Raw genomic sequence first — 12,604 nt, 5'->3', positions numbered from 1 at the left:
TTCTCCATGTAAAGAAATGGCAGATGTGTTAGGAAGATGTAAATGCTAATGACTCTAATGTGGTCATCACATTAAAATCACAGTTTTATGACTATCAGATCATCACTGTACCTATAATATTTACAGTGAGTATGTATCAATTCAGAAGACAAAAAGGAAGCAGCACTGTTTGCCGTGCCGACGGCATCAGTGTAACTCGTAGGAGAAGAGCCCAGTCTATCAGGTACTGTTTGTCCATATGTAAACAAATGTCCGTGTGGGGGGTCGGTATGGAGTGAAGACAAGAGGAACGGCTGAGAGTGAGCCACGGAGAAGGACCCAGTGCAGGTGGTGAGCTGGAGTGACGAAAGAGCATACGCAGCTATGCTGTTTGTTTCTTCTAACTCTCATGGAGTTTCTGGCTTCAGTGGGACATAAGTACATAAAACATATTTGATATAGAAAGTATAAATGTAATATAAAAATTCACAGCTTCTGTTCTGAGTGTTTGTGCTAACTATATAGGAATTCATTGAGTTGTGTGGGTTCTCGATCTATTTGCAAGAGTGGCTTGTTTTGTTTGTTTGTTTTGGTTTTTTGGTTTTTGTTTATTTGTTTTTAAGGCAGGGTTTCTCTGTGTTGCCCTGGGTGTCCTGGAACTCACTCTGTAGACCAGGCTGGCCTCAAACTCAAAGATCCCCTTGTCTCTGCCTCCCGAGCAGAGACTAAAGGTGTGTGCCAGCCTATTTGCAAGTTTCTTAATACTGTTTATTTACAAAGTGTTTCTGTTGAGGCACAACATATGTGCGGTCAGCACACTCATTTCAGAAGTGTGCAGGTGCAGCTCAGCAAACGTGCAGTTCAGTCTGGATCTCCATTTCCAGAGGGTTATGTCTTTTTAAATATCATATTTCTTTTATAGTTGATGGGATAAATTCACACCCCTGTGAATTTTGTTAATATGAATATTTGACAGTATTAACCAATATGTGTTAAATTAAAGTAATCAAGGTTACTTTGGAACAGTAGAGATATCAGAGTGTTCAGAGAAGTCTTGCATTTGGAATCTGTGGAGCCAACAGTTGCTGTAGTGTAGTTCTGTGTGCTGGTGTCATGCGGACATTTTTGCTCATGTGGGAGGGGCTTCCATCCTCCTGTCAGCACCACACCGCTCATAAATATTACACCCCTTTCTGCTTTGGCTGAAAGTTTTGTTTTGTTTTGTTTTTTGCCCCAGAGCCTTTTTGATTGAATAAGATGATTTGTAAGTCAGAACTCAGTCCTAAACATTTTTACCATTTCTATATTTATTATGAATAGCAGTGAGTTTTATTGCTAAGCTGTGGGTGATATCTAATCATTACTTTATGTGCATTGTTGTTCTCATTGCAGTGAAAGCAACTTCTCTCCCAAATTTAATGAAAAGGACGGGCATGTTGAGAGAAAGAGCCAGAATGGCCTGTACGAGATTGAAAACGGAAGACCCAGGTAGGTGCTGCGGTGAAGGGACTGAGTCTCAAAGGGAAGAGAAGGTGTTGGCTTTCAGAGTGGACTGTCAGGGCCAGGCGTGGTGAGAATGTGCATATGTGAGGCAATTACGTTTTCACTGAACTCAGGTTGGGAAAGAGTGTCAGCAATTTGCATACAACTAGTAAGTGCTACAGACAGTTTAAATTAAATTAAAAGGTTTAATTCTTTTAAAGAATTAAAGGTATGGTTTCATAATTTTATCTTGAAGGTTGAAGTAATTCATTGAATAAATTATAAAAAGGATTAAAATTTATGTTTTCTGTGGTTATTTATTAAATGAACTAATGGCTTAAAGAAAGAATTTATCCAAACATGTAAGCCATGTTAAGACTAAAAATAAAGCTTTGTCGGGGTGAGATTTCCCAGTAGGTAAGGTCTGAGAGGAGGCTGACAGCCTGCATTGGATCCCTGGGACTCACATGGTAGAGGGGGACATTGACTCCTATAGGTTCCTCTCTGATCGACACACAGACACACAGACACACAGACACACACACACACAGACACACACACACACACACACACACACACACACACACGCACACAAATGCGATTCCAAAGACAAGTAAAACCCAGTAATGTTAATATCAAGGCTCCTTTGGCTCACGTCCCATTCCTGTCCTGTGATTTTGGGAAAAAAGTTATTGTCAGTTATCCTGGTGACACTTTTTTAAAAACACTTTCGAGTTTAGTACAAAACATACCAAAAGTCACTCAGTTTTATCAGCAGTAAAAACCATTGGTGTGAGTGTCTTGTGGACTAGATTACGATGTTAGTTGCAGGCTGGAAAGATAGCCTGTCGGATAAAACTCTCGTACAGGCTTGGAGACAGGAGTTTGGACACCCAGAGCCCACAGGAGAGCTGGGCAGGCATGCTGGCTCCTGTAGCTTAAGGACTCAAGAAAGGAGCAGAGACAGGGTATCCCAGGGGTAAGCTGGCTAGCTAGGCTGCCTTAGACTGGCTTGTTGCCCCTTCCCCACTAAACTGGAGACCTGTTGATAGAGACACCTTGGGCCTAATGTCATGCTCATACCTGCACACATGTACACGAACACCTGCCCACACACATTAACTTGTGTGTACACACGTGCATGTTGTGTCAAGCTAGATTTTTAAAAGTGAATGCATTGAATTGATTGTATGGTGGTCTTCCGTTCTTTTCTACCCTAGAAATCCTGCAGGGAGGACAGGACTGGTTGGCCGGGGTCTTCTGGGGAGATGGGGTCCAAATCATGCTGCAGATCCTATTATAACCAGGTAAAAACTGGGTAAGATGCTTCGGCAGCAGAGAGCCAAGTGATCAGAAAACTACAGATGTCAGCTCTCCCCACCCCCCCACCCCCCGTGTTTGGTCTATAAGAACATGGGACTTTATGTGAAATCACAGTGATGTGCTATAGCTAGGTGTTGTGGTTTCTGCTTATAATCTCCATATATGGGAGACTGAGACAGGAGAATTGCTATGAATTTGAGGCCTGTCTCAAACCTCAGAGTGAGCAATCGATAAGTTAATCAAGCTGTGGTTTTATGTTGTGGGTGTGCACCACGCATTATCTACCAAGCATGTCCAGCTTATTGCCCACAAGCTACATGCTGTGCCCAGTGATTGTGGCCCAGCATAACATGATACCCTCACTTAAAACAAGAGATGACTTTGGGCAGGGGACAGATAACATGAGAGCCTATTTCTCAAACATGAGGTTTGTAAATGACAAAGTCATGTTGCAGTGTCAAAAGTTTGAATGTACCTGGAAGATATTTACTAAACATCAGTTTTTTTTCAGCACTGAGGAGGTACATTAGAGAGTATAAAAAGTATATGAATTAAGGTTTTGGCCATTGAAAATCTATAGTTTCATTTGCAGGGTTGAAAAATTGAAATAAAATACATGAAATATGACTAAGTACAGTCATGCATTGCTCAGCACTAGAGACAAGTTTCAAGAAATGTGTCATTAGGCAATTTCCTCATTGTGTGCCTGTCACACTGTGTACTTATATGGGCCTAGATGACACAGGCCAGTCATTCACTGTGGCCTCTTAAAGCAAGAGACTTCCTGAACATAGGCCTGTGAGTCAGCTGGAGTAGCATGGCTTAGTGTTCTATAGTAAACCTGTTTGTTTATACGGCAGTCAGGAAGTCATTAAAAAGAATCCAGAGCTTTCAGTGGAAAGGTACAGGGAAGACCTTGAGGGTCTCTCAGGAAGGGATGGGTCACTTTTACCCCCTGGTTTCAAATGTCTGAAAGAGTGAAATTGTTTGCAAACTGTTACCTCTGAAGGGAGCCATGGGGCACGCTACTTGCACAGGGTCACTGCCTTTTCCAGAGAACGCTGCACAGGGAGAGGGATCTGTGGGAGCTGGACCTTGGGTTTCGAGTGAGTGAGTTTATTAAGTATCTGGCAGGCAACAGAAAGAAAAACAGCACCTGCGGATGGTGGCAGCATTTCACCTGTCCTTTAGGTCACTTTGCTTGCCTGAGTCACTGCACATCTCTGTGGCAGTGAGAGAGTTCCCCAGTGAGCCATACTCTCTCTCTTAGAAACTCGGATTTGAGAACTCTGCTGTATAAACATTCACCCGCACCTTTAGCTTCATGCTCCAGCCTCCCTCTGACTTGCCAGACCTCGAGTTTCATTGCTTTCTATCTTCTTATCTTCGGGGTCTGATATCTTAAAAACAAACATTGCACTAATTATTTTTTTATTCCCGTCTACTGTGCTCCTCAGTCTGAAGCTTCTTATTATGATGTGCCACTTTGGTGTTAGCTCTGCTCTAGAACCTGAGCTCTTTGATGAGGAATTGTGAGTCAGATAAAGAAATGTGGAGAGCTGTCCAAACCGGGTGCCTGCACAAGCCTTGCCTTCCTGCAGTGAGAGGCGCCCCCTGGGCCTTCTTTTCCCAGTTGTTACTGCAAGAACAAAATCCTTACCTTTGTCTAGAAGACCACTTTTAGAAAGAGCTGGAAGTTTGGGGTGTAGATTAGGAAGGGAAGGGAGATTTGTCCTCAGAACAGATGATGTCCTCAGAGGAGATGTGTTCTGAACTGATTGTTTCCCAACTGGGGGATTTAATTCAAGACATAAATTAGTATAGGATGGAGGTCCCCCACCCCCAATCTAAGATGGCATAAAAACTGAGAACACTACACTCAGCTGAAACTGAGTTTCTGCTTTTCTGGTATCACAGGTATCATGACGAATAGAGGCATCACCAAGTCTGTTTTATCATTTCAGTTTCTAAAAGGGATTCTCGGTGGAAAACACCATGCAACACCTTCTAAACCCTTTCTTCAAATCATGTTCTGTTTTTAAGCTTTTTCAATTTGACAGACTTTAAGTAGTAAGAATTGTATATAATCTAAATTTTCCTCACAGAGAATACAGCACCCTTGTGTGAACTAAACTTCCTTAACTGGGTAAACAGCATTTGTCTAATAAAAACAGGTTTTTAAACGGACCTATTTTAGGTAAATTTGTACTTTGTACTAGAGAAGACATTTTACTAATGTCATTGAGGGTGGAAGCTGAAGCCTTTGCTGTTCTGTGTTCCTGTCCACAGGTGGAAAAGGGATGAGAGCGGGAATAAGATCATACACCCTGTCTCCGGGAAATGCATCTTGCAGTTTGTTGCCATCAAAAGGAAAGACTGTGGAGAGTGGGCAATCCCTGGGGTAAGCATGGCGCCCCCTGCTGGGGCTGCTGGGGCGGCCACTGCTCACTGCTTGGCTGCTTGCTGTGAGTCAGTCTCCTGTGTGAGGAATCTGCTCCTTCAGCTCACTGTCACCAAGCTTAGGATGACATGAGGCTTTTAGAATTCAAGGACAATTCTAGCGTCTTTGGAAGGAACACGAATGTCTGGATAGATTGAGGCTTGTGTTCTGTCCTGGGCACTTGCCGCTGGGTGAGTCCAGGTGCCCGTCTTTAAAATGAAGGTAGCCGTATTTACCTGAGAGCGCCTTTGAATATCAGGCATATGGCTGGCATTTATTATGTAAGGTCCATTTCAATCCCCTGCTCTAAACTCAATTTTATATTTTTTAGTATTATTTATTGGATTCTTAGAATTTTTAAACATAATGAAATGATGACACTTGTTATGGACTTTTCCTTGACGTTCCAGGTCCCCATCAGGAGGAGTGCACTTTTGCGTTGATGTCTTGAAGTCCTTTAAAGCATGTGTTCAGTGTGGTAGAGATTTTGTAGTTATGTTGTGAGGCTGAGGAGGTATCCGACGTGAACACCAATCTTTACACATACCCTGCTGTGGGCAAGAATATGTTTTCCTTTGTGGTGTAAAACCAGGAGAGTTACAGACAGTAGCCGACTGATCCAGCATAGGCTGGTCACCGAGCCGGGTCAGTCAGCTTCTTTCACACCGTGATGATTTCATGGTTTTTATTTCCATTTGAAATTCTGATCACGGGAGCAGCTGCAGTAGTTGCTGCATTCTGAGACCCGTTGGTCTCCTTGACTGACTCTACCTTTGTGGGTTAAGACTGTAGACAGTGTATAACAGCCACATGACACACAGCCCTGTCTTTTGTTACGTTCAAGTGGGAAAGGCAGGCAATGTCCTAAGACGAGTAAGTATCTTATGCTAGTGGATGAATAAAGAAAACTAAGGCTGGCAGGAAGTAAAAGATGATTTAGGGGAAGTGACATTTAAATGACATCTCGAAGGAGCTGAATGAGTCTGTGGAAAAATCTGTGGGTTCTGGGGAGAAACATTTTGGATAAACTTGGTGAGGCAGCCCTTATGGGGGTGCTTCTGGTATATTCTTCTAAAGATGCCATTGTGGCCGCAATGGACGAGACGGGTGGGTGGGTGGGAAGAGCCACTGTGCTGTTTCCTTGCCTCTAGGCCTTGTAGTTTGAGTTTGGAAAGTATCAGGAAGTGTCGTTGCCTGTTCCAGTCTGCCATAGCCTAACGCTGTACGGTGACTGGCCCATTGCGTGAGCTGCCTTTCTCGGCTGCTTCTGGTAGAAATGAATGTTTAAGAAGTGCTTTTCAGAGAGGGGTGGGGGTAAGTACACTGTGCAAATACTATAAGACATGTTTATTGTACCACTCGGTAAATATGTGTGGAGTGAGCCAACGCTCACTGCTTCTCACAACTGTGACTGCAGGGGATGGTAGACCCCGGAGAGAAGATCAGTGCCACACTGAAAAGGGAGTTTGGTGAGGAAGCCCTGAACTCGTTACAGAAGTCCAGTGCGGAGAAGAGGGAGATCGAGGAGAAGCTGCACGCGCTCTTCAGCCAGGAGCATCTCGTGGTAAGGAGCTCCTCAGTCGGCTCCGGCAGCGGCAGCGGGGCCTTGGTGTCTCTTAGCTCATGTGATCACGTACTGCTCCTTCCTCACCCCCCATTTTTTAGCTGAGGGCTGACCTCCATGACAAATAGGCTATTTTCTTACATACTTAGAATCCATTAAACAGATCTCGTTGTTTACAAAAATTCAGCTTTCTGTGAAAAATCCTTTACATTTTAGATTTACTTTACACTTTTTTAAATTGCTAATGATTTATGGTTTATGTCTATGTGCTTGTATTGTCTGTGTACTCTATGTTAGTAGAAGAAGACGCCACAGAAAGCCTGTGGGCGTCAATAATGAGATGTCAGAGCTTCTTTTCTTTTTGACTGTCATTTGGATTGATTGCTTTGTTTTTCTTCCAAAATTGGGATCTCTTAACTTTTTTTTTAAGGGCTGTAACACAAAGCTCAGCCTGGTTAAGTATTTGCTGTGTAACCCAGGTTGTCTTTATATGTGCGTGTGTGCATATGTATGTGTCTGTCTGTCTGTCTGTCCGTGGTACGGTTGAGGGGAGAAGACTTCTTCAGTTGTTGTTCCTCAGGTACCATTTACCTTGCTGTTGAGACAGAGATCTCATTGGTTAGGCCTGGTTGGCAGGTGGGTCTCCCTGTGCGTGCCCAGCATTCGCCCTACTGCCTGAGCTCTCTCCAGCCCAGTACTGGGTCTCCTAATTCCATTCCTCAGTCTCCCAAGGGGACCTTCTGTTTTTACATCTGCTGTCAGGATTGTCTTACCCACGTTTGTGTTGGATGACTAGATCTAGATTTTTTTTCTGGTATTAATAAGCTTTACATTTCAATTTATATAATATTAATATTTATATATTATCTATCTAGGTTTATCAATAATAATAATAAACCTTTCAATATATGAAGTTATAATCACAGAAATTATTAAAATAGAAACATGCTTATATTATGGAACCTTTGTAGAAAGTATAGCTCAGATTGACTCTTCTCAGTTTTCCCTTGGTGCCGTCAAACTTGGGGCCTCCAGCACACTGCACATGTTCCACCACTGAGCTATGCTCAGCCCCTCTCAAATCGTGTGCTTCCGAGGGTTTTGTGAATTTTTGTTTTGTTTTGTTTTTTCGAGACAGGGTTTCTCTGTATATCCCTGGCTGTCCTGGCACTCACTCTGTAGACCAGGCTGGCCTCGAACTCAGAAATCCGCCTGCCTCTGCCTCCCAAGTGCTGGGATTAAAGGCGTGTGCCACCACCGCCTGGCAGGTTTTGTGAATTTTAAAACTACTTCAAAGGAGAATATTGTTCCCTGAGAAATATAAACACACCTATGAAGCTATGTTACTGATTCTGTGCCATATATATATATTTAAGGTTTATTTATGTATGTGAGTATACTGTAGATGTCATCAGACACACCAGAAGAGGGCATCGGATCCCATTACAGATGGTTGTGAGCCACCATGCAGTTGCTGGGAATTGAACTCAGGACCTCTGGAAGAGCAGTCAGTGCTCTTAACTGCTGAGCCATCTCTCCAGCCCCCATTTATATTTCTTTATAAGCATTTTTTTTTGTGGTAAAAACATGTAATATAACATAAACTCTTAACCATTTAAACTGTCCAGTTCAGTAGTGTGACGTGCACAGCAGGATATTTACAAGTATTAATCTAGGGAAGGAAGCTGGCCTGTCGTCCACTTGCTCTGGCCTCACCCTAGACTGTTGTTCTTTCTCTCCTCTTACAAATAGATATATAAGGGGTATGTTGATGACCCTCGGAACACTGACAATGCATGGATGGAGACAGAAGCTGTGAACTACCATGATGAAACAGGTAATTTTATACTCAAATACGACTGGAACAGGAGGACTAGCTGAAGCCAAGAGGTCTACTAGGATAGCATCGGATCTAGGGTGTAGCTTCTTAAACCAATCAACTGAGCTTAGGCTTGTTCACCTGCAGGTGAAATTGTTAGCATTAAAGGAGTACTTAGGGCAAAGCTTGCAGTTTATCAGCAGAAACTAAATAAATGTCTTTAATCTATTGATGGCATGTGAAGTTAAGACTGGATTATAGGCTAGAATAATGCAATGTAAACCCAGCAATTAATTAGTGAAATTATTGCAAAAGCAGGTAAAACTCTGGGTGGGGCAGTTTGGTGATGGGGTAAAAAATGGCGTTTACATTTACCTTGCTGTATGACCGTCCCGGGCTGCAGCCTTGGGTTTGCTTGCCGTGTGTGTTGTTAAGTACATGCTTTCCTGATCTCTAGGTTTAAGAATTTATCAGGAGAGACTCTGTTACTACAGAAGAGAAGGGAATCACTTCTTCAGAATGATTAAGATCTTTATACATCAGCCGTGTCCTCCAGGCTGGGTGGCGTCTCAAGTGGTTCACACTCTTTTGTAGAGTAAGGAAACAAGGCCAGCTTTCAGAGAACTCCGTGTTCTTCTGGCTCTTTGCTGAGCTGCCCAGTCTTATGCTAATCATTTGTCCTCATTGGGCAGCCAGGACTTGGGAGGTCTCCTTTCTCTTGGCCTTTCCTTGGCCTTGGGAAACTCTGGCACCGTTTCCTTTCCCTCTGCAGCAGCTCCAAGAAGATGCTGAGTTCATCCCTTAGTACAGGAACTTAGAAGATGCGTGCAGATGGAGTTTAGAATGGGGCTTCCGCAGCTTACCTGTGCACAGTCCACTCTATCTGTGAGGCTTTTTAGCCACGACCTTTTCTCCAGAGATTAAGGTGGATTATGTATCCAATGCATGGTTGATCTTTCCTTTTCTGTAAAAGGAAAATTCTTTGCTCATACATTCTAAGGTGTTTGCTTTGCCTGTATAGCTTGGTCATGGTTTGTCTAACAAAAGGAATTAAGGCAAGTAGCATGGACCTTACAGGTTATCCTGCAGAGGAGTATGCTCCATTGGCTTATCCCCTTGCCATAGCTATAGGGGATAGACCTGTCCCCTCGTCTCACTGATCTGTCCTCCCTGCACCTTTGGGTGTCTCTTAGAAACTCCTTGGTAAGACCTAAGGTGTGTCCTCTTTCCGTCCAATCCCTTGTTGGTAACATAATTGTTCACGGGGGCAGTAAGTGGTATGTTTCAGACTGGTTGCTGTTCCCCTCTCCCTGCTGTAAGAGGGGATTTTCTGCCCCAGGGGTAGCAGTGTGTCCCATGACCCACCCCTCTCCCTGCTGTAAGAGGGGACTTTCTGCCCGAGGGGTGGCAGTGTGTCCCATGACCCATGCTCTTTGCTGGATCTGAGAACTGTCTGTTTTCAGTTCAGCTTTCTTCTTGTGAGAGAGGTGGCTGTTGAACTCTGTGTCTTTAAATACTAAACAGTTTTGTTTTGAGTGATATATCAAGTGGTCAGAGGAGTAAAAGGAAGTCTAGGTGTTATTGGTTCAGATAGAACATGGGACGCTGGAGGCATCCTGAGTAACAGCTTCATAACGGCTGTGGAGGTGCCCGGGGCTACAGTGCAGATAGAGCTGGGGGCCAGCCTGGCACTCAGTGCCTGTTCTCAAAACATTATCTTCTAAGGAGGGCTGTTGTTGTTTGAGTGCCGTGGTGATGTTTACATAGGTAAAGTAATTGAAACTTACTTAGAGAGTAGATGATGTGAAGAAGACACAGTGAGCCACCACCTTTAACTAACATGTCGCCTTAGCTTCTTGCAGACTCTGCGTAGTGTTACAGTTACAGTAAATAGGTACAAAGGTGCTTACGCTGCATGTTCTGTTTCCTTGCTTGACGTTTCACTTAAAAACATTTTCTGGGCACTGTTTGTTGGCAGCATCCCTGAGCTCCAGTCATTGTTGGTTTCTTTGTTTTTGTTTTGAGATAGTCTTGCAATATAGCTCAGGCTGTCCTGAGCTCACAGTATAGCCCAGGCTGACCATGAACTCACAGGCAGTTCTCCTGCTTTTGACTCCCAAACACTGGGATTACAGTTGCAGATTGTCAGGCTCAGTCACCTCTGTGTTTAATGAATGTGGCATCCCATTGTGCATCACTGTTATTTCTTTAACCTGTTTTGTAAAGGTGAAAAGTTTGATTCTGCCCATTTTAAGAATGAGAGGTGCAATGGCCCTGCAGTAAGGGCACTGGCTGCTTGTCCTGAGGACCCAGGTTCAACTCCCAGTGCCCTCTTCTGGCCTCTGCCAGCACCTGGCACACATGTGGTACACAGACATACATGCAGGCAAAACACTCATACATATAAAAATAAATAAAAATTAAAGAATGTAGAATATAATACTAAATGTTTATATATACACATAAAGCACACATATATGTCTATGTACATACACACATAAAGCACATATATGTGTTTATATACAGACATAAAGCACACATATGTGTTTATATACAGACATAAAGCACACATATGTGTTGCCTTGAATAGTTTTCTCTCTGTCTCCTTTGGATAATCTTTTGAGACAGAGTCTCATTATGTATCCCAGTGTTGCTCTGAGCAAATAGCAATTTTTCTGCCTCGGTCTTCTGGGGTGTTGGCATTGCTGCCCAGAGCTTCATGTTAGCCAGGTAGGTGCTGACCACTGAGCTGAATCCTAGACCTGTAAACTCCTCATATATCCAGTGCCTGCAGCAGAGTCTGGTACACAAGGCATTTACACCTACTGAGTAAGTGGGAGAATTTATTTTTGAAAACACTGGGTAAACGCCATCAATTTAACCTGTAGAAATAGCCATTTACATTTCTAGCAATGATGACATTTATAAATAATAAATACAATTATAAATATATTGTATTTTAGTTTGCTAATTACATAGCATTAGACCACAAAAATGAGTTAGAAATTTGCTTTTAGGCTTTTTATATTTGACTCTAATCCTTCTGGAGTTTAGTTTTGTAAAAGGTTTCATGTAGAATGGTCTCTCTCTCTCTCTCTCTCTCTCTCTCTCTCTCTCTCTCTCTTTCTCTAAAGGAGAAAAGCTTTCTTATTAGTCCTTTCATCTAATATTTAGTTACAGTTCAGGCATTTTGGAATATTCTGGATTTTAATTCCATAGCCACCTAATAACGATGATTTAATCTTATTTTTAGTAAGACATTTGAAGATCCATAATTGCATTAAAAATGGACTAACCCCCCAATTTTTTTTTTTTTTTTTTTTTTTTTTTTGCTGTGTCTTTGGAAACTAGGGGAGACAATGGACAACCTGACTCTGGAGGCTGGAGATGACGCCGGGAAGGTGAAGTGGGTGGACATTAGCGACCAGCTCAAGCTGTATGCCAGTCACTCTCAGTTCATCAAGCTCGTGGCAGAGAAGCGAGACGCCCATTGGAGCGAGGACTGTGCTGCTGACAGCCACGGGCTATAGCCTGTCCTGAGAGCCAGTGGGCTGCCGGCTGTACAGCACACAGTAGTGCTGCAGAACTGACACTCTACTAAGGCCACTTGGAAATGCTTGCAACACGGTGAAATGCCTGAATATGATGAAGAACACTGAATGTTCAGCTTTCTTCTCAAAGGGATTAGAGACTGTCATTTTGTATATATTTACGCATGTCTGAACAAATTTAAATAACTAATGTTTGAAAAATTGTAGTTACAATAAATATAAAACCCAACTGCTGGTGACTTGTGTTTCTGGTTCTTATCGTTACCTTTTCTCCCTGCCCTTAGAGGCGAGTGATGTACCGCTGAACTGGACTTCCCTTGGAGGGACCCCCTCACGTGCACTTAATGGCCCACCTGATTCCCTTTTCACTGTCTGCTTCATGTTGTTCCATGTGCATGCAGTGCCTGAGGAGGCCAGAAGAGGGCACTGGATCCCCTGGAACTAGA

At 43.1% G+C, this 12,604-nt stretch overlaps 1 protein-coding gene across 5 annotated transcripts in view; it reads left to right on the top strand.

Annotated features, from left to right (window-relative positions):
* Nudt9 (nudix hydrolase 9) overlaps positions 1-12,387 on the top strand; it is a 34,402-nt gene extending 22,015 nt beyond the window's left edge. For all 5 annotated transcript variants that reach the window (XR_013107811.1, XR_013107809.1, XM_076926324.1 and 2 more), the window contains 6 exons: positions 1,372-1,467; positions 2,682-2,768; positions 5,074-5,185; positions 6,642-6,788; positions 8,541-8,625; positions 11,959-12,387. Coding sequence is in view for 3 of the 5 variants with exons in the window: in XM_076926324.1 (XP_076782439.1) it covers positions 1,372-1,467; positions 2,682-2,768; positions 5,074-5,185; positions 6,642-6,788; positions 8,541-8,625; positions 11,959-12,137 (706 nt within the window). In the remaining 2 variants the exon portion in view is untranslated. The remainder of the gene's footprint in view (positions 1-1,371; positions 1,468-2,681; positions 2,769-5,073; positions 5,186-6,641; positions 6,789-8,540; positions 8,626-11,958) is intronic.
* The last annotated feature ends 217 nt before the right edge of the window (positions 12,388-12,604 follow it).

This window comes from Arvicanthis niloticus, chromosome 27 (assembly GCF_011762505.2).
Source record: "Arvicanthis niloticus isolate mArvNil1 chromosome 27, mArvNil1.pat.X, whole genome shotgun sequence".
In the NCBI taxonomy this organism is placed as follows: domain Eukaryota; kingdom Metazoa; phylum Chordata; class Mammalia; order Rodentia; family Muridae; genus Arvicanthis; species Arvicanthis niloticus.
This window is presented reverse-complemented; position numbering and strand designations above follow the sequence as displayed.